General features: G+C 43.4%; 1 protein-coding gene across 1 annotated transcript in view; it reads right to left on the bottom strand.

Annotated features, from left to right (window-relative positions):
* Positions 1 to 24,555, bottom strand: part of LOC125447496 (phospholipid phosphatase 3-like) — a 77,807-nt gene extending 53,252 nt beyond the window's left edge. The window contains exon 1 of the mRNA XM_048521925.2: positions 23,535 to 24,555. Within this exon, the coding sequence (XP_048377882.1) occupies positions 23,535 to 23,712 (178 nt within the window). The 5' untranslated portion in view covers positions 23,713 to 24,555. The remainder of the gene's footprint in view (positions 1 to 23,534) is intronic.
* Between the last annotated feature and the right edge of the window lie 211 nt (positions 24,556 to 24,766).

The raw sequence follows: 24,766 nt of genomic DNA, 5'->3' as shown, positions 1-24,766 counted from the left end.
GAACTTGCAGGGGCTGGTGTTCCCCTGTACCTGCCGTCCTTGTTTTTCTCGATAATCGAGCTTGAGGTTATAGCTGCTGTTGACGAGGGATTAGTGAGTTGCTGCAGTATATCCCGTAGAGACACAGAGACATAGGACCTAGGAAGAGTAATAGGCAATTCAGCCTTTAATCTGTTCCACCCTGCAATAACATGGTGACAGTTCTGGTTGTGGTCTCAAGTTCATTTTCCTGTCTACATCCCTATCACTCTTGACTTCCTTATTGTAATGGAATTGTGTGGGGTACCCACAAAGTGGAAGGCAGGAAGCTAGAATTTGTTTGTAAAAATGATAGGAAGAGGGAGTGTTTGGTCCCTTTAAGAGATAAAGTGCTTTTCTGAGCTTAGAGATTTATGTAGAAAGTGGGCATGTAAACTGTTGCAGATTACAGTTAGTTCTAAAAATTGAAACATGTATCGATTGGCTGTTTAATTGAAAATCTAGGCTTGTTTTGATGCTTTAGCAACCATCTTAAATCAGCCAATTAATTTAAACCAAGCACTTAGAAACTGAAAGCCAATTGAATTTAAATCTGATGGTGTTGACAATGGGGGAACAATCCTAGTGTACAAAATGGATGGGTCATCAAGGTTAGAAAAGAGGGCATTTGGAAAATTGGCAGAGAGAGCTAACTGCCATCTGAAGGGGTGAGAGCCAACCTGCCACCTGAGGAATAAATATGTAGCTCTCACACAAAATCACTAAGCTCCCTAAGAAAAGCACCACAAAAGGTACCACAGCACTTCCAGCTAACCATCCTAACAGAAAAATTACAAAGAAAACATCCCTGACAGCAGGATCAGCAGAAGAAAGGCTGGAGAGATAGTGGAGAAGGCAGAGCATTCTTGAAGACTCATTCTGCATAAACATTAAGAGATTAAGTTTTAATTTACTGTTGTCTTATTATTTGGATTTATATAAGTGGGATCTGTATTTATTGGAACAGCATACTAGCAGAATTTAGTTCAGTTAGGGAATAGTTAGTAGTTAGGGGGGGAATTGTTCAGTTTGTTAGCAATTCTGTTAAATTGTTCATTGTTCGGGTTAAATAAATAAATAGTTACTTGTTACTTGTAAAACGAGTATCAGGGATTCCTTTCATTTAACCATACTTAACAGATTATGAGGGGCAAAGTGACCTTCTCTGGGGGCTTGGGGTTTAATTATTAGAAGGAAACCTCTACTCCTGCCATAACAGAATGGGGCTGATGTTTTGGTTTAATTATCAGAAGGGTTCGACAATTCTTCCCCTTCATAGCGCTGTCTATCAAAAATCTAACTCAGCCTTGAGTAAGTTTAAAAGTACAGCCTCCATTGCCTTCTGGGGCTCTACTCTCTAATGACCCTCAAAAAGGGAAAAAAAAACACTCCTCATCTGTCATAAAAGGGAGTCCACTTATGCTTAAGCCATGACCTCTAACTCTCCATGAGCCAACATCCCCCCTGTAACCAATCTATTCAGTCCCCTCAAGATCTTACATGTTTCACCGAGATTCCCTCTCATTCTTTTATGTATTTCCTAATCAACTCATTCATAGATGTTAATACACACCTCTGGAGCAGGCAAGGGGATGTGAACCTGGGCCTCCTGCCTCAGAGGTAAGGACATTATAATCGCACCACAAGAGTCCATTCCTCTCATTCTTCTAAACTCCAGTGGGGATCGGGTCATCTGTTCAAATTTTCTTTATAGGTTCAGCTTTTCATCGCAAGCACATGAGAGACATTAGTTCAGTGAAGGTTCATGCAACACAATGATTTCTTTTCTCCCCTCAATGAGGAAATCAAAACTGCGCACAGAGATGTGGTATCACCAACACCGTCGCAGCCACAGCAAAACTTCTCCACCCCGTCCCTTTTGACATTCCATTTGCCTTCCTAATCACTTGCTACATCTGCAGACTAACTTTGCAAATCACAAGCAAAAACGCTCAAATCTCCCTGTTCCACCAAACCATGCAATCTCTCCCCTGTTGTACTGCTTCTCACTGCTGACACTGTGCAGTGGTTGACGTAATGGATGGGGTGCTGACCAAGCCAGCTGCTTTGCCCGGGACAATCGCTCATCATTCAAGCTCTCTCTCATAAGGAGTGCGAGTTCTGATTGTTTAGTTGCTACTGGGACTCAACTCCTGTTAGGGTAGGTGATGGCCTAGTGGTATTATCGCTGGATGGTTAATCCAGGTTCCGGGTTTGAACCCTACCACGGCAGATGGTGGGATTTGAATTCAAGAATCCAATGATAACCATGAATCCATTGTCGGAAAAACCCATCTGGTTCATTAATGTCTTTTGAAGGGAAGGAAACTGCCATCCTTACCTGGTTATTAGCCTACATTTGACTCCAGATCCAGAGCAACGTGGTAAACTGCCCTCTGGGCAATGCGGGACGGGCAATAAATGCTGCCTAGCCAGTGATGCCCTCATCCCGTGAATAAATAAATGCAGAAACCTACAAGCTCTTGTTATACTTTGGAGCTCCTTAGATTAAGGTCTTGTGGAGGCAGCCAGAACAGAAGCAAATGTAGTGTTGTCAAAAATATTCTAGGAAAGCATTTACTATTAAATTTACCTTACAAATTGAAAGCCAGTCCAGGCTTTCTGGAACCCACTTGAACTACCGAGTCAATCAGGTCTTTTAAAAGACATGCAAGTGATAGCTCCAATTTAATTTTCAGGAATACAGACGTTGGCCACTGGAGTTGGTATGTTTCAAAATTCAGCTTAAGAATATAAATCATTAATTAAGGACATATATTTTGACTGGTCATGCCCATTTTCAGTGCACAATGCTTGCAGTCTGCACTCAAACCTCTCAATCTTTTGGGAGAAAATTAACTCCAGCTAAACCCCCACCCCCAATAAAACAATTTGCTGTTTGGACACTTCTCCCGAACGACTGAAGTTAATGATCAGCACCAATGAATTCTGAACTGCTACATTCTTCAGGCAACACACCACTGCTCTCAGGTACTAACACATTCTGTTGAACTGTCTCTGCCCCATGATCGCAATCTTACTCTTAATTGGGGATTTATCCATTCGCTTTACTGTTGCTTTCACAAAACCTGTGATGCTGCGTTAACTGAATTTATTTTCAATTATTCTACTCTGTAGATATTGTGTAGGAGCAAGAGCCCCCAAAGCTGCACTCATTTTCCTTTGTAATAAAATGTGAGGCTGGATGAACACAGCAGGCCAAGCAGCATCTCAGGAGCACTTGGCCTGCTGTGTTCATCCAGCCTCACATTTTATTATCTTGGAATCTCCAGCATCTGCAGTTCCCATTATCTCTCATTTTCCTTTGGTTAGGTATTGTTACCTTGATGTCATTTGAGTAGATGATGTGGTTGTTATCACATTGCAGAGTGTGGGAGCTTGCTCTGCAGTAACTAGTCCTGTAGTATAACTGTCAGCAAACATGCTTCGTTGGCTCTTGAGAGCCCAGTGAGTTGTAAGGGGCTATGTGTAAAGTGGAAAGGGACCTTTATCGTTAGTTTATATACATAAATGATGTGCATGAAAACGCAGTGAGAACGTTAAGCAAATTTGCAGATGGCACCAAGATTGATAAAGCGGCTTTTAGCAAAGATGGTTGTAGGTTTCAGGAAGGGTTGGTCTGATGGGCAGACCAACAGTAGATGGTACTTAACCCTCACAAGCATGAGATGACACATTTTGGAAGAAGAAACAAGATGAGGGAGTATTTAATGAATGGCAGGGCACTAGGTAACTTAGGGGAACTGAGGGATCTTGGAGTAATTGCTCATAGATCCCTGGAGTCGACAGAGCTTGTGAACAGAATAGTTAAAAAAGGCTTGTGGGACACTTCTTCTCATCATGGCACAGATTATAAGAGCAAGGAGATAATGTTGGAGTTGTACAGAGCGTTTTTCAGGCCACAGCAGGAGTACTGTATGCAGTTACGGTCACTTCACTACAAAAGGGATGTGGTAGCACTGAATGGGAGTGCAGAGGAAGTTCACCAGGATGTTGCCTGGGATGGAGAAATTGAGCTATAAGGAGTGATCAAATAGACTTTGATTGTTTTCTTTAGAGCAGAGAAGACTGAAGGGGGTTATGATTGAGGAGCATTAGGTTATGAGTGGTACAGACAGGGTGAATGGGGAGCAGTTTTCCCCTTGGCCAAGGGGTCAATCACAAGAGGGCATCGTTTTAATGATAAGGGACAGGAGTTTCAGGGAACAAAAACCTTTTCACTCAGCGGGTGGAATGCACTGCCTGGTAAGGTGGTGGAGGCTGGGAAACCTCCAATCTTTCAAAAATATCTGCATGAGCACTTCAAATATCATAACATTCATTGATGTGGGACAAGTGCAGGAAGTTGGGATTGGCATATTTTTAGTGATGGTTACATTGGTGTAGACTCGATGGGCTGAAGGGCCTCTTCTGCACTAAGAATCCATGACTCTATGTGAATGCAAGTCTAATCTGGTCTTGCATACTCAGTGCATTTTAATAGCCTGGCACTATCTCAATTATTTTTGTACGTCAGTACTTCAAAGGCCCATGGGATGCTCCAATTCTCCCGAGTGCTTCCTTCGAAAGGGGCAGCATTCTGTATCCCTTAAAAGGCAGGTAACATATAACACTAGTTTGTTCTTCTTAAAAACAGCCACTTCACTAAGTACAAAAACAGCACCAATATGGCTTGGGTCCAAGGAAGCTAAACTTTCATTTTGACAAGATTTACTGGAACTGAAGCTTTATGTCAAGTAAGTTAAGCCACATGACCATTTCTTTAGTGCAAAGAAGAACTTTCTCATTACATAATTGGCTTCTGAAAATATGAGCCACAAAATGCCCCAAGCTGGATTTACCAACGGGGTTTGAAGGGTTAAAAAGAATCTGCAATCTTTTATCAGCGAGTATGGTGGAGATGGATTGCAGTCCTTGTACAGTCCTGGTGACAAGAGCTGGAGGTTCTCAAGTTAATGGTCAGTAGTCACACCCACATCCTGTTCCTTTTCACCTTTGATAATGCACATCCATTCATTGTTCACAGGCTTCTCATTTCCTGCTGCACTGCGCATTACCCTCCGTTTCTTGACTTGAAATCCATATGCATTTCCTCACCAATCCATTTAAATGATGATTTCTACAATGTCTGGAGGGTTGGAAAGGATGCAGTAACGTCATCACCTGCATGACTCTTACCCAGCACAGCCCAGCGTCATGGTCTATACTGGTGTTCACAGCTCCTACCCATGGGACACTTACAGCTCCCTCCCTATCGACACGGAAAACCTCCCTTCCTTCCATACTGCACTGCTCCACCACACCCATAAAACACATCCCCTGTTTCTAGAAGCAATCCTGCACTATCACACTTGCTTCCCCTGACTTTCAGCAGCACATTCCTGCACCATTTGACACAACGATCGCAGATAAGCAAATCAAACACTCAACCTGATTTTGGATTGGATCCAAATTGGTCAGCATGCTTCAGTTGGTGGCACTAAATCATGGAGGTTATTGCTTCCAGCGACATCCCAGGATCAGACACAGAGGCAACAAATCTGATCTTGAGGGAGTGCTGAACTGGCCCCGTCAAATGTTCTTCAATATGCTTAATGGTGCTATTCAGTAAAAGAGCAAGAGAGGTTTCAATCTGAATCAGAGAAAGATTAACTGACCAGTCATTTCATTTCCATTTCAGAAACTCACTGGGTATAAGTCCTTGCCTATCCAGCAGTTATGCAGAACCTGGCTTCGAGGCCCATTCCAACACTTGAAACAGAGATCAATGCAAAGATGTTTAGGTTAGGGTGGATTGGCCGTGCTAAATTGCCTGTAGTGTCTGGGGATGAGCAGGGAAGATGGGTTAGCCAAGGGAAATATAGGGTTACAGGGATAGGGTGGGGGTTGGGTCTAGGTGGGATCTTCATCAGTGGCTCAGTGCTGATTCGATGGGCTGAAAGGCCTGCTTCCACACTGCAGGGACTCTATGATTCTATGATCAAGCGCAGCACTGAGTGGGGAGTGCTGCACTGTTGAAGATGCCATCTTTCTGATGAGATGTTAATTCGGAGACCCCATTTGCTTAGTGGGTAGGGAAGATCCCATGGCATAATTTCAAAGGATTGCACAGAAGTTCTCCAAATGTCATGGCTGAATCTTATTCCAAAAAATAAACCAAAATGAACATTATTGCCTTGTTGTTTGAGGGAGCTTGTTTTATTAACTGCTGGATTTCTGACACTACAGTACTGACTTCCACAGTACTTCATTGGCTGCAAAGAGCTTTGGGATGTGGGGTGTCCATGAGAAGTGCTAAATAAACAAAAGCCTCTCTTTCAGAACATTCCTGCAGATGTAATAAACCAAGTGGTTGTCTTATTTTCTTCCTTTCAGGAGGAGCTGCTTTCTAACTTTATTTGAAACAGTGACTACTGTATATTGTGAGCAGAGGAAACCTGCCTCCGTTAATAGATGCATGTTCCCATTTACAGTTAGAAATACTGTCACAGTCAGCACGGAGAGAAATACCACTGCAATAAAATGTTAAATTGCAGAACTAATTGCAGGAGGAAAAGTAGGTTTCTTGAGAACAAGTTTTAAAGAAACAGTAATTTCCTCGCTCCAGTTATCAACACAACTGATTCCTGATGGACCCCGTAGCAGTTATAGATTCCTGAGTCAGGTCCTGATGGAGAGTGTCCATTCTCTTGGCTGCTTTTGGCCATCTGGTCTTCATTCACACAAGCAACCCCCTCTCACCTCAAAGTGTTTGAACAGCTGTGGTGTACATTAAATATGGACTGACAATTCCTTCGCTGGCAGTGTACCCAACCCAGTACAACCTCAACAATTACTGCCTGTTGAATACTACTTCAACTGGGAGTGGGAGAAAATTGGGGAGATAGAACCAGAAACATAGAAAATAGAAGCAGGACTAGACTCTTTGGGCCTGATGCATCATTCAGTATGATCATGGCTGATCATCCTGCTCAGTCCTTTGTTCTCATTTTCTCCCCTACACCCTTAAGAACTATATCTAACTCCTTCCTGAAAACATTCAACATTTTGGGCTCAATCACTTTCTGTGGCAGAGAATTCCACAGGCTCACTACACTCTGGGTAAAGATATTTCTCCTCATCTGAGTCCTAAAATGGCCTTCCCTGAATCCTCCAAATGGTTCTGGAATCCCTTGGAATCAGGAATATCCTTCCGGCATTTACTGTCCAGTCCTGTTAGAATTTTATAGGTTTCTATGAGATCCCCCTCATTCCTTTAAGCTTAAAATTGATATAGTCCGAACCAACTCAGTCTCTCTTCATACATCAGTTCGTCTGTCTTAGGAATCAGTCTAGTAAATCTTTGCTGCATTCCCTCCATAGCCAGAATATCCTTATTCTGATAGCAGGACCAATACTCCAGGTGTGATTGCACCTAGGCCTTGTACAATTACAACAAAATATCCATGCTCCTGTAGTCCTATTCTCTCACTATGAAGGCCATTTACCTTCTTCACGGCCTGCTGCACCTGCCTAGTAACTTCCAGCGACTGATGTATGATGACACCTAGCTCTCTATGCACCTCCCCCATTCCCAATCCAATCACCATACCGATAGTTATCGGCCTTCCTGTTGTTGTTACCAAAGTGGATAACCTCACATTCTACTGCATCTGCCATGCACTTACCCACTCAATCAATTTGCCACATCGCACTGAACCATTTCTGCATCTCCCTAACACACTTATTAATTTCATTTTAGGTGTCAAAGCCTCTATTTAAATAAATCCATTCAGGCCAGTATCCGGTCACTAGGTCACCCTTTATTTACACGTGGAAATGATGTGGAGGCGCCAGTATTGGACTGGGGTGGATAAGGTCAAAAAAAAATATCACACAATACTAGGTTATAGTCCAACAGGTTTATTTGAAGACACAAACTTTCACAGTCTCACTCCTTCTTCAGGTGTTACTGAGACAGGTGGTATCAGACAGAGAATTTATAAGTAAAAAGGTCAAAGAATCATAGAACTGATGTGAATGCGTTGAACAAACCTAAGATGGCTGTTAAATCTTTAATCAGTTAGAAAGGATTAATATGCAAATTTCTGAATTTCTCTCACTCTTTCCCCCACCACACGCACACACAAATTTACAGCATGAATTTGTATTCGCAGATTTGCAACTGCAGATACATTCTATTTTGCTCAAAAAGCACACACATTTGTAGACAGTCAATATGGCATTTTATAAATTCCTACTTTGCAAAAAAAAACTAGTATGACTTCAAGGTGATACACAGCCAGATTCTAAACAAGGCCTCACACCTAAACTGCACTGTCTGAGCTGACATGTCACCTCTGCTGTACTGGTGTACTAAAACCTTTCGTTATCGTGGGGCAGTGACTGGAAAGAAATTTGGGAATTTGTATATTAATCCTTTCTAACTCTATATAGATTTAACAGCCAACTTAGATTTGTTCAACACTGCATCAGTTTTATGACCCTTTGATCTTTTGTTATAAATTCTGTGCTCAATGTCACCTTGTTCACTGACACCTGAAGAAGGAGTGACACTCTGAAAGCTTGTGTCTTTAACTAAACCTGTTGGACTATAACCTGGTGTCGTGTGATTTTTGATCTTACACATGGAGAGTCCTTAACTCTAATCTAGCTCCCTCAGAGTCAGCTCTCCAAGTGAACAGATTGGGTCTAGGCCCGAAACATCAGCTTTTCTGCTCCTAAGACGTTGCTTGGCCTGCTGTGTTCATCTAGCTGTACATTTGTTATCTCAGAATCTCTGACCCTCCTGTTTATATCTGTCAGGCAGAGCTCCCTCATTGGACCAGATTAACAGCCCTAATCAGGGAACTCCCATTCTATGATAGCCACCTGGCTGAAGGTGTTACAATCACTACATCCACAGCAATCATTTTACAGGCAAACATTTTACATTCACAGCACCAAGTCCATTCATTGCTACCATCAGTGCTAGAGAAGCTAAAGCTCTGCATAATTCAACACGTCCAGAGACAGTCCCTGTTCTGGCAGTTTCACCAAAAACACAGTCTACTTCCAGAACAAAGACTGGGGAAAGATTTTTGCATTATTTGGGGCATGCCACTATCTGTGCTTAAATTATATTTCAATCCAAAAGATAACCTTCATGATAGCACCAGCTGTTTGGATGCAGTGGAACAAAGCACCATTCGAGGCTCCTCTACCAGACCCTGGGAGGGACTCAAAACACCATAATGTGCTCTTAACTTTAGTCATAAATTAATTAGATCCATAATAAATTTTATCACTACATCTGGAATCATCAATAAGTTTTAGCAGTTGAAAGCACAGCTTTCTTTCAGGAGATACCATTCTAGATGTGGTCTTGTGGAAGTTAGTTAGCCATTGCCCTTCACTCCAACCACGTCAAAATGTTAGAAGGGCTCGAGAGGTTCCAACGATCCCTTGAGCAATGTTCTCAGAAGCTCCTTGCTCCTGGTAGGATCACCCTTAGTGACCAAGCTGAGAGAAGGTGCCTAGGGATAACGTGTTCCCAGAAATGTCAGAGCAGGCGAGGAAAGACAACATACCTCATGGTTGAGAAGGAGGAAGAAGTGGTACGCTGTGGCACAACACACAGATATAGTGTGCACAATGATGGTCCCCTAACCCTCCCGCATCATGTACAGGTTTGTCGGGACTATTTGCTAAATGTTGTGGCAATGGAGAACTGGCAACATGGACAGGGCTACAAACCTGGAAGTCTGACAGTGGCTATTTAATTCAAAGGCCACTCTGATGTCAATCTGATGGAAATCTCTTTACCCTCAGCCATCTGTGTCTAAACTAGTCTGACCACCATAGACGTATGTGATTTACACAGTCTGTGGATGATTGCAGTGTCTCTGCCCACTCTACACAGTCTTTGCAAACCCCTCGAGCTGATCTCTTCAATTCTGCTTGCAAGAAAAAGTCATCCTGTCTTTGATTGTTGCCGAGAAAAACACAAACCAACCCACACCTGGTCAGCTAAATATTCTGCCTCCTTTACATCAGAAGTCACTTCTTTGTCACGTTTCAATATGTTTCTTTGATGTTAATCCGCAATGAAGTACAACAAAAAGATCATGAGCTGACTTGTCTCAGTCTGGCTGCACTATTGTCAGATTGTCAATGCTAGTCAGAACAGATGGAGAACATGAGGTTCAGGTTCTGAACTTGGCACTAACAAGACAGCACTGTCAAAGAAAATGTTTGTGTTAGAGACACTCAACCTCATCTTTTCATAAGGCTCACAAATTATTTGGCATTGAATACATGGAAACAGAGTTCCTCCCGTTCTCCTGTACAGTGGAAGAAACAAGGTAAAGGGAGTCTGTCTGTCTGTCTGAACAACTGCATCATGTATATCGCTGAATTATTTCCCTGGTCACAACCAATATTCTACTTCCAGCGAATCCTGTTTTTGCAGGTACGGCAAAAAAGGCAGTGTTTGAATCCCAAACGCAGCGAGGCGGGGGAGCATTAAGAAGTTAAAAAGACGGTGGCTCCATTTTCATTGGCCCACACAGTGGGTTGGGACAAATTTACGGAGGAGGCATCAACGCTTTTTGAAGGGTGGATGAGGTCTGTTTAAACGTCTTAAATTATTTAAATTTGAGGCCCTTTAAAAAAGAAAGAAAAACAGGTTTCAGCAGCTGATTACTTTAAAAGGGGAAGTTTGCTGCTGTCATGCATTGATTGATATGAAATCTGGTATAGTTTAGAACAAAAAAAATCATTGCCATCTGTTTTTGTTGCTTTAATAGAAATGTCAAACTTTTCCCAGGGGCTGTCATTCCAGTGGAGCCCGTTAAGAATGTTTGGTGAAATTTGTAAAATTCTAAATACACAATGAATGAGGAGTTCCCATTTTGATTGACAGTTTTAAGAGGTTATTAAAGGTGGAGTAATTTTTGATGTGCTTGTGAATGGTAGCTTGATTGCTTATAACTGAGTAACTATTTGAGGACATTTTGGATTCTTGAATGAACATTTTTCTGTGCTAACTTTGTACACGTGAGAGCACTCTTACACTGTTAGAAGGTTTTTTTGAATATATCCCTCCATATGGCTCCTGACATCAACCAATAGTTTAAACCAGATGAGGACTTGGAGGTGGCTCGGGAGTACAATATAAAACGGAGGTAGGGTGTCAAGGGCCAGGGAAGTGGTACAAGGCTAGAAGGGGGCATCAGGGGCCATTGAGCCAACAGTGGGACAAAAGGTTTGGGAAGCTCTATCTAGGACCTGACAGGTATATCTCCAACATGGCACTCTGAACAACTTCAACTCTCCAAGAGAGACTTAGCTGGTATTTGTTAACTCAGGAATGACCATTGAACAAACCTGGGTTCAGTGACCTGTGGTTGCCGACTATTCCAATGTATTTGCCAACGTGCTAGGGTTAGCTGAGCATATTAGCAGAGTACCTTAATCATTGCATTCACCCAATTCCCACAGAGAAATGCCTCATTCCTCTTTGTAGCTGAAAGAGCATTTGAATCACTTTTGCTTTTACTCAGGTCTCGGAAAGAGAAGGAATGTATAATCATAGCTTTTGTATCCTCTGTTCTATTGTAATTCACAACAAATTACAGACCTTCTGGTGCTCTCGGTGTTATGTAGGCAAATAAAATGCAGAAGCTATTTCTTAAAATGTAGAAATACCACAAAAATGATGAAATGTCTTTAGGATTGTTACGAGGAGTGTGTCAGTCCAGAAAACAGAATGATTTCCTGCAATTCTTCAAACTGGTTTGAGATTCCAACCTGCACAAGAGGAACCGATATTGGAGTCTTGGCTTTCTCAGGACACCGCCAGCTCCTGTAACAACGCACCAGACATCAGCCTGGACGACCTGCTCAAACCCCAAGTGAGACTTGAAGCACATCACCTTATGATGTAAAGGCAGAGGGTCCTGGCCTTCACCATAACAGCCTGTCAGCCTCTGCCCCTTTGGAACTGTAAGCATCCTCCAGGTCTTAACCACTTGCAGGCTCAATATGGAAAAACTTAAAGTGGCTGTAATCCCAACGGGCGATGGCTGCTCACTTTGGAAAGAGGTGACCGGTGGGGAGTTGAACCCAAGGACTGCCACATCCCAGGTAACGGGCAAGGCCAAGAAGGCATGGTGGCCCTTGAGTTCAATTCCCCACTGGTCACCTCTGTCCAAAGTGAGCAGCAATCACCCAGCGGGATTACAACCACTTCCACCGCCCTGCCAGAGGGATTCTCCTGGAATCATGGGAATGGGGAATCTCCTGACTCAAAGGGCAGGACGGTGCCAGAGGAGAGAGCAGCCAGCCAATCAGAGCACTTGTGCTCAGCTGTGCTATGGAGGTGGGTGTGGCCCCTGCTGGAAGAGTACCTCCAGAGCCCTAGGATCCTGCCTGGAGGTCTAGGGATCTAGTGATTGGTGGGTGAGGTGTTGTTGGGGATTGGGGGGCGCTGGGTGTGGTTTGACTAGGGCAGGCAGATGAGGAACGAAGGCTGGGAGGTGTACCATTGTGGAAGGGACACTCCCTCATCAAGGTGACAAGCAGTTGAACACAAACCAAGTTCCACTGGAAGTGGGAAGGCAGCGGGATTTGGACACACCAGCTCACGGCCTAACAAATGCTCTTCTCTCCAAACCCGTCACCTTCGAAAGCTGAACAACCGTTTGCGTCAAACACAGTGACCTTACAACTGGTCCCCAGCAAGTTGGAGGTTGCCGAGAAGACAAAGCCTAAGCTTCAGATTTCCTATCCTTTGCTTTCATTCAGGTGCAGCCATCAATCCTCACAAAGAATAAATGGCAAACCAAGACGAACAATTTTCAGCTCTAACTCATCAAATACAACCCTTGTGACCCAGACACTGTGCTAGAAGTTAAACAGAATGAAATGAGAATTTAAGATGAGCATGGAGCATTCTTCTTGCGTGTGGGTTTGGAAATTTTTAACAATATCAAATGCATCCTCAACCCAAAGTTTCATGGATGTTGATAGAGCAGATGTTAGATCACAGACACAATATGTTGCATTACAGACGGCACGTGGCTCTGAATTTCCTCTGCAACTTCTCAGTCTTCAAGAGGCTCCTGGGGGAGTCTGCACTTAAGATGGCTGGCTCCTAATGCAAAGTCATCAAGTTAACAAGACCCCACTGACCCTGGCTTTAAACAGTACTTCCACAATAAACCGCCTTCCATCAGTCTGTCTGATTCCAATGCGTTCATTTTAAAATAGCCCTCTGCTCTCATTCCTGTGCAAGTGCTCCCCCAGTGTTTCGTGAACTCAAACTGATCGGCGTAATCCCACCCTCCTGGCACACAATGTGTGCTAGTCTGCTGCCCATCCTCCATGCCATTGCTGGTGTTTGGGGGTGGGTATAGAGAAGTGCATTGCTAGCCACACTCTGCCCTCCCTATATCACTGCAGGAAGACTGCCACAGCTTCCAAAAGGCAGTAAACACAATGAGCTACAAAGATAAAACAAAATTAAAATCAAACAAAACAGATAAACTGCAGAGTGATCAAACAATTAGATCCTTCAATCCATTACAATCGTTGGCACTGTCTTTGCTATTTCTAGAATAAAAAGTATTAAACTTTTATCTCTCTACTCCAACCCTCAACCCCTCCTTTACTTGCTGTACAATTGGCTTCAGGAATTTGGAATTCATTCCTCGAGGTTTGGGTTGGGCACCAAGTTAAATTTTAGGAATGACAGACTCAGGCGTAACTCCTGACGTTGATCGCGGCCCAATTAGAACTGCGTATTATTTTTAACAAAGCTCCCTGGATCAAGAAGGGGAGAAATCAGTCAAAATTTCCATTCTCAGCCTCATCCAATGACCCCATTCTGGAACGTGTTTGTGAGCCTGGCACAGAGATGGGATAAAGTTTGGCTGGGATGCCACCCTAACCACCAATAATCCACCTACACTCTGCGCCCACGGCTCACGCATAGCGAATTGGCAAATCCTCACGGAGGCACTGGCAAGTTGCCAACAAGCATTACCGCCTTCCAGAAGAACAGAACAGAAAGTACAGTAAAATAGTCCTAGAGGATCATGGGGCTGCTCTCTCATTATGAGGGGTGACTGGTGGTGGCTTAACTGGAGGGTGGCTACCCCTCAGGCCAGGGAGAAGCTAAGGTCACATCTTTATGGTAACCTTATCCAGGGCAGGGCATTTGGAATCACACAGCATCACAAACCAGCCGTCCTACCAACTGAGCTAACTGAATCAACTACATCCAGAAGTGTGGTCAGTCGGATACAGAGCTGTGTGGGGAACAGCCACACAGCCGTGCCTGCCGCCCCTTTCAGAAGGAGGGGCGGAAATAAGTTGACAGGGAATCCCAAATTGATATAAACTCTGGCCCAATTCTGCAGTTTGTAGCCGGACATTACGTTGTTCTTTTTTCTCACACCTCAGGATTCCCACCCATCTGGATCCCAATAGGATAACTATCCCAGCTTAATATTCCAAGAATGTTACCAATTCACAGAGTGTTTATGATGCAGAATGAGGCCATTCCGCTCATTTAATCTAGTCTATCCATTGGTCACCCCAAGTACATGGAAAAGTACAAGGCCCTTCTGGCAGGTGGAAAGAGATAGTAAATTTTCCTTTGGAGCTGGATACCTTGCCTGGTAGAGTCGGAGCTACCTGCAGGTGAGACATGAAACAACGGCCACTTTCAGGAAGCAGGTCTTTAAATACTTCATTGACAATAGCTGGGCTGTTTTGTTATTAAACAGCTCCAAGGCACATGGGGACCCTGTCTGTTCTTGCTGGAGTGCTTCACCTGGTATTCAAGTGCTTCAGGCACATAATAGTCCTGGACAGACTCAGTTCTTTAGAAAAAGAAGAATTAGAACCAAGGTAGGACATGTTGAATCTTGTCTTTTAGAATTACAGCCAATAAGTTATCAATTTCTCTGGAGTGGGTGTTGGTCTGCTCAATAGGTACACCAATTATCAGACAATGTTCCCCTACATATTTTTATTCTGATTCTGAGCTGGGTACTCTGTGTCTTTCACACACACCATGTGTACAAGGCCATAAGACAAGCAGCAAAGGTAAGCCATTCATGGAGATCATGGCTGACCTGATCATCCTCAACCCCATTTTCCTGTCTTTTCTCCATAACCCCCGATTCCCTTACTGATTTTAAAAAAGCCTCGAAATATACTGAATGCCCCAGCTTTAACAGCCCTCTCTGTGATAAAGAATTTCACAGATTCATACCCTCAAGAAATTTCCCCCCATTGCTGTCTTACTCAGAGATTATGACCTTTGCTCATAAATCGCTCCCACAACAAGAAACAACCTTTCCAGTCAAGTCCCCAAAGAATGTTTCAATAAGGTCACCTCTCATTCTTCTAAACCTTAATGATACAGGCCTTACCTACCCAACCTCTCTTCCGAAGACAATCCACTCCTTAACTGGAATCATTTCAATTCAGCCTTCGGTGGACTGAATCCAAAAACCAATAAATCTCTCCAGAGATAAGGGAGAGCAAAACTGTTCACAGGCTTTGGTCTAACCATGGCATTGTATAGTTTTCAGAAGACTGGTCTACTTTTATACTCCATTCCCTTTGAAATAAAGGCCAGAATTGGGCCAATGGGCCGAGGAGTGGCAGATGGAGTTTAATTTGAATGAGTGTGAGGTGTTGCATTTTGGTAAGGTAAACAAGGACAGGTCTTACACAGTTAACGGTAGGGCCCTGGGGAGTGTTGTCGAGCAGAGAGACCTGGGGGTTCAGTTCTTTGGAAGCTGCATCACAGATAGACAGGGAGGTAAATGCATTGTTTGGTATGCTTGCCTTCATTGCTCAGACCATTGAGTTTAGGAATTGGGACGCCATGTTGCGGGTTGTAAAGGATGTTAGTTAGGTCACATTTGGAGTCCTGTGTACAATTCTGGCCTCCCCACTATAAGGAGGATATTATTGAATTGGAGAGAGCACAGAAAAGATTGACCTGGATGTCACTGATACTGGGGTTTTGAGTTATAAGGAGATGCTGGATAGGCTGAGACCGTTATTCCGTGGACCATAGGAGATTGAAGGATGACCTTATAGAGGTTTATAAAGTCATGAGGGGCATAGCTAAGGTGAATAGCAGAAGTCTTTTCCCCAGTGTAGGAGGTTTCACATCTAGGGGACATAATTTTAAGGTGAGAGAAGAAAGGCTTAAAAGGGACCTGAGGGACAACATTTGCACACAGAGGGTGCTGCGGGTGTGGAATGAACTACCAGAGGAAGTGGAAGATGCAGATACAGTTACAGTTACAACACTTATTTGGACAGGTACATGGATTGGAAAGGTTGAGAGGGAAATGGGCCAAATTTGAGCAAATGGGACTCGTTTAGTTTTGGGAAACCAGGTGGGCATGGATGAATTGGACCGAAGGGTCCGTTTCAATGCTGTATGACTCAATATACCTTTCTTATCACCTGCCGAACTTGAATGCTAGCTTTTTATGCATGAGAGCTCTCAAATCACTGTGTTGTAACTTTCTGCAGGCTTCTCTATTTAAATAATATTCAGCTCCTCTATTCTTCCTGCCAAAGTACATAACCCTGAGTAAACACTGTCTTGGAACCAGTAGATTTCTTTTGATCATTATTTTCTTCTCTGCTGTTGGTGCCAAACATACTGTTCCACAAATAGTTATGGGCCTCAAGGAATCCTACACCCCCTCCCCCCACAACCCCAGCCATTCTTCATACAAATGGGTCATACAACAGATTATTATACTGTGCAATAACAGCTGAGCTCTATCCCTGGACAATGGCTGATAAACTGATCACTGATTTCACTTTACCCCTTACGAAGCATCTATGTACTCCTGCTCTTTTGGCAACTTCACTGGTAGATGAAGTGACCTCAGGAAAACCTTTTATTTTTGTCCCTGTTTAGGATCCAGAATGCACTGCCTTAGAGGGAGGGGAGATTCAATTGTGGTTATCAAAGGGAAAGTAGATAATGCTCCAAACAGCAAACATTTGCACGGCTGCAGGTAGACATCATGAGGTAGGACTAACTTGCAGAGAACTGGCACAAGCATCGTCATCTGAATAGCCTTCTTGTATGCTACAACCATTCCACAAATGTATGATTCTGGGTAGACTTTAAACAAAGTTCTAAAAGTTAAAATGATCAAATGTGAAAGTGTGAAAATGTGTATTTAAAAAATAGATTCTCTATTCGCTAAGTAATTTGACTATAGCACAGTACCCACAACCAGTCACGTATGTAGCAAAACTTCTCCCATTGACATTTTTAACTTGGTATGATTCACTAATCAATGAGCAGTCAGTAACTAATAATATTAACAACAGTCTTGTAGAACAAGACAGTACAAAATAATGACAACACCAAGAGTAGATAGCCACCCTAAAATTATAACTTCCCTTTCACTTCGTCATTACAGCATCTTCAAAAAGGGAACACAGATTAAGAACATAGCAGCCAGTGATATAAAAGTCAACCGCATTCTAAGAAAGCTATCAGACTCTAGATGTGAGAGAGAGGTTAGACCAGGAAGTGCCATTAGGATGCAGAATTACTAACTAAGAGGAAGTCAAGAGGCTTATGAATACCTTGAGCAGATAGCCCCATATGACTTCGGTCATATACCTGCCTCAAACCTAAATTGCCTTTCCTGGTACTGGAGCAGACCAAGTCTCTTACCTCCACCTACGTGACACCTCCATCCAGAGCTCTACAGGTGCAGGGTCAAACATGTGCATCGAAAATATTTCAGTAAAGGAAAGAAAACAAATTTTTTTTGCTGCTACTTCTGACCTCAGCGAACTGACCTCTTCCAAAGTGACAAGAATGGATAATTGGTGTTCGGTCTATTCCTCTCTCAGCAGGTAATCTCGAAGACCCAAAGGCAATGCTAAGCTGTCAAAGTCAGACAGCTCTAGCCAAATCTCCATGCTATACTCCAGATTATTGGATACGCCATGAACACCAGCTAGTTTTAAAGCTGATAATCCAATGTAATTAATGGGTTCAAAGACTGCAGTAAAACATTTTGGGCTCCTTTCTTTAGTCATTTAAACTCTCTGACTGAATATAATCAGTATTTAAACGACATGCTCCACTGGAAAGGGACTTGTATGGTTAACGGGTCTTGGTCAACGAGCGATGAGGAAGATGGGCCAGGAGCAACTTCCATACAAATTGTGGATCTGGATAGAAACAGGATCCATCATATTGCTGGGACCAAATACAAAACTTGATTCCATTCCACATAATCTGTCAAATCCAACTGCAATGCTTTAATTAATTTGCCGAGGTTTTATTGCACCTATGATGGTTGGAAGCTTGGGATTTAAATTCAGGATCTTTGATCTGTGTACCTGAACATCTAAACTCCACCTCCAACAAAAAGGTCCCTGTGTGGTTCCACACAATGGGTACATCAGAAGTTTGCAAGTGAATCCCCCTGCTGTGATTATGGCAGCATTGGACTGGTAATCTGGAGATCCGAGACTGATCCTAAGATGTGGGTTCAAAACCGATCTTTGTAGCTGGAGCACATAACTTCAACTACTGAAATAAATCTAGAATTGAAAACCACCAACAGCAACAGCCACCTGGAAACTGCCAAGTTGTTGTAAAGACAGTTTAAGGATTGGCAGATTTCCTTCTCTAATCTGGCCTACAAGTGACTCCTGACAATGTGGTTGCCTCTTAATTGCCCTCTGAAATGGCCACGGTAGCCACTTGTATAGGGAAGAGTAATAATTGTTGGCCCAGCCAGCAAGGTCACATTTGTAAGTGAAAGATTTTTTAAATTTTCATTTTATGTCATTAAGATTCTAGATGGAGAAAACTCCATAGTGATTGTAATAACAGCGCTGTTTTACTGAGAATATCATCAGAGCTGAGATAACAAGGTGTAGAGCTGGATGGACACAGCAGGCCAAGCAGCATCAGAAGAGCAGGAAAACTGACGTTTTGGATCTGGACCCTTCTTTAGAAAAGAAGAAGGGTCCAGCCCTGAAATGTCAGCTTTCCTGCTCCGCTGATGCCGCTTCGCCTGCTGTGTTCATCCAGCTCAACACCTTGTTATCTCAGATTCTCCAGCATCGGCAGTTCCTACGGTCTCATCATTAGAGCTGAGCCTGACTTCATTCTCTGTGGCAGTTACATGTCCTGGGCACTGAAGATCAATTGTAACATCCTAATTGTTTCTCAGTTAACCCAAACTTTTACAGATGTACCGTAGACAGCATGCTATCTGGGTGTATCAGGCTTGGTCGGACAGCTACTCTGCCCAGAGCATCACACAAGCCAACTTTCCTTCCGTTAACTTCATACTCCTCGTTGCCATGGAAAAGAAGCCAAAATGTCAAAGACCCCTCCCACTCTGTTTATAATTTCTTCCAACCTCTCACATTTGACAGAAGGTACTAAAGCTTAAACACACCGCCTAACAGGTTCAAGAACAGCTTCTTCCCCACTCTTACTAGGCTGCTGAATGGACCTCTCAAATTTCACATCTAATGTCGATCTTGCATTTGTACACCTCCTGTGCAGCCATAACTTTGTATACCTTGCCCTGTTCGATCACCGTATGATCTGTACATCCTTGTATGCTGTGATCTGCTACACACGAAACAAAGCTTTTCACTGCACTTAGGTAACTGTGACAACAATAAATCAAAACCAACCGTTTCAAGATCCAAGTATAACGGCCACATGGCACTTTTGAGAGAGACCGTCCCTAACGTTTGATCCTGAGAGAGTAATTTCCAGCCTCGGGTGTTATTGCTATCTGACTGTGGTCTGAGACATAAACAGACTGGAGAGGGATAAAGAACAGTCTAACATAATTCCAGTTGCTCCAGTTTGGAATGGTTGGGATTCCGAAGCCACTTTGAAGCTGAGGATGCATCTATAGTAACTAATGCTCTGGTGCCTAAGACATTGTCATAGCAAAAGAAAAGTTTGCATTTATGTAGCACCATTCATGACCACAAAGTGCCTAAAAGTACTTTACAAGCAGCAAAGGACTTTTTCAATGTCATCACTGATGCGACGTTGGCAACGCAGCCAAAAATTTCACATGGGGACCTCTCACAAATAGTGATGTGAAATTGACCAGATAGTGTGACTGTGAGCGATTGATTGAGGGGATAAATAGCAGCCAGGGGACTAGGTATAACTCTATTGGTCTTCCTCAGAATAATGCCATGGGATTTTTACAGCCAACTGAAAGATGACACCTCTGACAGTGCAGCCCTTCCTCAGTGCCAACTGGATTATATGGAGTCGAACTTGAGCCCAGAACCTTCCTATAATCCCAGTCTTCCCTCAATATTTAACCATGAGATGAGACTTGTCTTATCAATCTTAAACATCACAGGACACATCACAAAGGGCTAAGAGAAGTTAAATATTCTATTATCCATTTCATGGAAGAGTCTACTGACAGGTTTAAATGACAGGTAAAAATGAAGGTTGCTTGCCAAGATGTGATTAAAACAGGTAGACAATAACAACTATTGCTACATAAGAACTGACAAACGCAAGCAGGAATAGGCTAGAGGGCCTAAAAAGATCATGACTGCCCTACACAAACGAGATTCTAATTTCTATTGCTTAACACAGGACACCTTCAGTTAATTTAGAAAGAAAACTCCTGGAATTATCCAGCAACTGCAGGGAAGAGGACAGCAGGTCAGATGAAATTATCTTCACCTTAAATGTTAACCTGGTTTTTATGTTTCACAAATGTGGGCTTGTGTTGTTATCGCAGGTTTCCAGGGTGGATGTTTCCTTTTTGCCATATACCAGATCTTGGTTTCACTTGCAATCTGTCCTCGTTGCCAGCAGATATCCCACATCAAATTCTGGCACAGGGGTGACTTTAATTTCATGGTGGTTTCTGTGACACAGCTGGTAGGCAGCTGGGCACCGAAGCAGTGCAGTGTTTCAATAACAAGACTGCAATCCACACAGCTCGGTAGGCAGCTAATGGACAGAGCCTCAGCTCCCTATGCAAAACAACCACCTGCATTTATATAGAGCCGCTTATGTAGTACAACTTCTCAAGGCATTTCCCAGGAATGTGATTCCAGGGGAGAATCAGAACAGGTGACCAAAGCTCGCTCAAAGACATAGGTTTTAAAGACTGTCACGGCACGGTGACTCAGTGGTTAGCACTGCTGCCTCACAGCCGCAGGGACCTGGGTTCAATCCCACCCTCGGGTGACTGTCTGCGTGGAGTTTGCACGTTCTTCCCGTGTCCATGTGGGTTTCATCTGGGTGGTCTGGTTTCTTCTCAAAGTCCTAAGATGTGCAGGTTAGGTGGATTGGCCGTGCTAAATTATCCTGTAGTGCCCAAAGTTGTGCGAGCTAGCTGTGGTAAATGTGGAGTTGCGGTGATAGGGTAGGGGGCTAGGTCTGGGTGGGATGTGGAGACTGGATAGGTCAAATAGCCTCTTTCAGCAGTGTCAGGATTCTATGACCAAAAGGAACAGTTAGGGTAGGAATTCTAGAGTTTAAGGTTTTGGAAACTGAATGTGGACTGATGATAAACTGCAGTGCACAAGAGGCCAGATCAGAAAGACACACAGAGATCTTGCAGTCCTATGGTTTGGCCACCATGACTGATATGGAGAAGGTGGAGGCGAGAACGGAGTTCAAACACAAGGCCGAGAATTATAAAACAGAGAAGGAAGCTTTTTTCACAGGGTTATACAGAATATCCAGCACAGAAACAGGCCATTCAGCCCAGTTAAAACATGTTGGCATTTATGTTTCACCCAGACCTCCTCACATTCTCCCTCTTATGACAGCACAATCTCCTATTCCCTTCTCCTGCTCACACTTATCCACATCAACACATCTATCATATTGACCTCAACTAGTTTCTGTGGTAGCATGTTCCACATTCTCACCACATTCTGGTTTTCCATTTGAACACTTGGTGATTATTTCATGACAGTCTCTGGTTTTGTCTTTTTTTTCGCCCTAGTGGGAACATAATTTCTGTGAGTATTCTATCTACCTCTTTTTATAACAACGTAAACCTTGACTAGATCATCCTTCAGGCATCAGAAGAGCCAGTACCTCTTGTGCACTTTGATGCATGTTTCTGATGGTCCGAAATGTAAACAGACTGGGGACAAGAAACAGATAAACAGCCTGACAAATTGCAGTTGGATCCAATTTGGACTGGTTTGGATTCAAAAGCTACTTTTATGGGTCAGCCTTGTAAATCTTTCTTGCACCTTCTCGTGTCTCCATCCTTATTTTGATCAGAGATGATCTCTCAAGCATGATCTAACCATAGTCCAGTTCAATCTAAGTTTAACAATGTCTGTTTAGAAATAACTCCTAGTGCTCAATCTGCTTTCTTAAAGGATTTATATTACAACTGTTAATGATTTGTGGAGTACAGTACATTCTCAAATTACTTGAGCCTCTACCCCAAAATACTTATTTTCTAAATATTATTAATGTGATCTTCCTACTTACCACAATAAAATTTCACTGATCTCATACCTGGAGAATTCAACATTCCCACTCTTAAGCTTCAGTAGGTATTGTCTAATTTGTTGCAAAGCTGCTCTTGTATGGACCATCATTTGCTGTTGCCCTGTGGGAATCATTCCTATACAGAGTTACTGACAGAGTGTCAGCAAGGTCTTTTCCCCAGGGTAGGGGCATAGGTTTAAGGTGAGAGGGGAAAGATTTTAAAGGGACCTAAGGGGCAACCTTTTCACACAGAGGTGTAGGCAATGAGGAAGTGGTGGAGGCTGGTACAATTACAGCATTTAAAAGGCATCTGGATGGCTACATGAATAGGAAGGGTTTGGGAGGATAAGAGCCAAATGCTGGCAAATGGGACTTTAGGCTATTTGGTCAGCCTGGATGAGTTGGACCGGGGGGGTCTGCTCCTAAATTAGGAAATGGGATTGACTGGATTGGTCTACAGAGAGCCGACAAGGAGTTGATGGACCAAATGGTTTCCTGTGTCATTCCTGACTCAGTTCCATATTGATAGACAGCCTAAGAAACACTGCAGGGAGGTGCAAAGGAGCAGAGAGTGGACCCAACACACTGAGGAGACTTCCATTGGAAGGTATATGGGGTTTGAGGGAGAAATACAAGTTGAGAAGGTGGGTGTACACAAAACAGAGTAAGGTGGGTGGCTGAGGAGTAAGTAATGGGGATGCAGGAGATAGCAGAGGCTGGATGGGCCAAATGGAAACTGTAAATCTGAATAAAGGTAGGCAATGGACAGGAAAATCACTGCCATAGACTTTCACTGGGAACATATTACAGAGACAGGGAGGAATAACATTTGAAATAATTCCCCAGAGGGTATACACCGAGACAGAGAACTGGGGGCTTTAACATGGGCTTGGTCCCCATAGAAATTTGCATTTATTGGCCTCCATGATAGCACCAGAACAATACAGACTAAAGATTGCCAGAGAGTTCTTACCAAGTATAATGCAGATCAGGTCTAGGAAAATCAACATCTTTTTACCCCGGGGAGGCGTGCGATCCCTGGGACCCCGAGCAGAGACGCCAGGCTCCGAGTCAAAGGCATCTTCGCTGTCCGGAATCCTCACGATCGCTGCAGTGGGGGTATAAACCCTGTCATCTTTACATTTGGACATGGTCAGGGCAATGTGTTTCGTCTGTTACCCCCGGGACTGCTGACAGTGTTTTTTTTCCCCCTTTCTCCTCTTCACAGGCTCCGGCCACTTTACGCACTCCTGTTCCCCGTTATGCCCCAAAAGTTTTCTGCACCGACTCTTTCTTTTCCCACACAGACGTTGAAAAAAAACTTTCCAAAAATTCCAGGACTCCAACACTCCCACCCCCAACCAGAGAGAGAAAAAAATCTGGCACTCCGTCCGATTCTCAACTTTAAAACTCACAAAGGGGCATGTTTCTCCACGTCCCCTTGGCAAAGGGAAACTAAACTTCGGCAAAAGTTTCAAAAACTTTTTGGAACAAAACGTTCCGAGTCCAATTCCAGCTCCTGGATTTACAAGCCTAGCGCTTTCCGTTTTCCAGTCTCTCTCTCTCTCTCTCTCCCCTCCTCCTCCTCCTGCGGTCAGTCCTGTACCTGGAAACTCGGAGACGGTCTCTCTGTTTAAACTCCAGACCCTTTTGTAGGGGGTGGGGGTTGACAGCTCGGAAACGTTGGCGAGGCGGGGGTAAGAGAGAGGGCAGAAAGCGAGCTTTCAGCTCGGACACTTGAACCAATCGCTCAATCTCCAGTTTCTTATTTTTGAAGCCAAAAGGAAGTGGAGAAAAAACACGCCAGAAGTAGATTGGCTAATCCAATTCCAGGATTTTCACTGACATTTTACAGCGAGGTTGCAGGGATCCTTCCACACAATGGTCCAACATTTGCCAGGAGATCAGGTTCAATCTCAGTTCTTCAAAACTGGGATTTTCCATATTTTCCCTTTACATTTTGAAAAACTCTTTCCCCAACCCTGTGTTTTCAGATTTCTTTGGGAATTGGGAAGCATTTCCCCTGATTGGTTACTGACTGCTACACTGGAACCCCAGGATTGGGTGGCTGCAGATCTCTGCAAATCAACAGGAACTTTGATTTAGAAGCAAATGTGCTCATGGCCCAGAAAGACTTCGGTGTAATGCTGAGGTTCTAGGGATAATAGGAACTGCAGATGCTGGAGAATCCGAGATAACAAAGTG

The sequence above is a fragment of the Stegostoma tigrinum genome, chromosome 35, assembly GCF_030684315.1.
Source record: "Stegostoma tigrinum isolate sSteTig4 chromosome 35, sSteTig4.hap1, whole genome shotgun sequence".
Taxonomy (NCBI): domain Eukaryota; kingdom Metazoa; phylum Chordata; class Chondrichthyes; order Orectolobiformes; family Stegostomatidae; genus Stegostoma; species Stegostoma tigrinum.
This window is presented reverse-complemented; position numbering and strand designations above follow the sequence as displayed.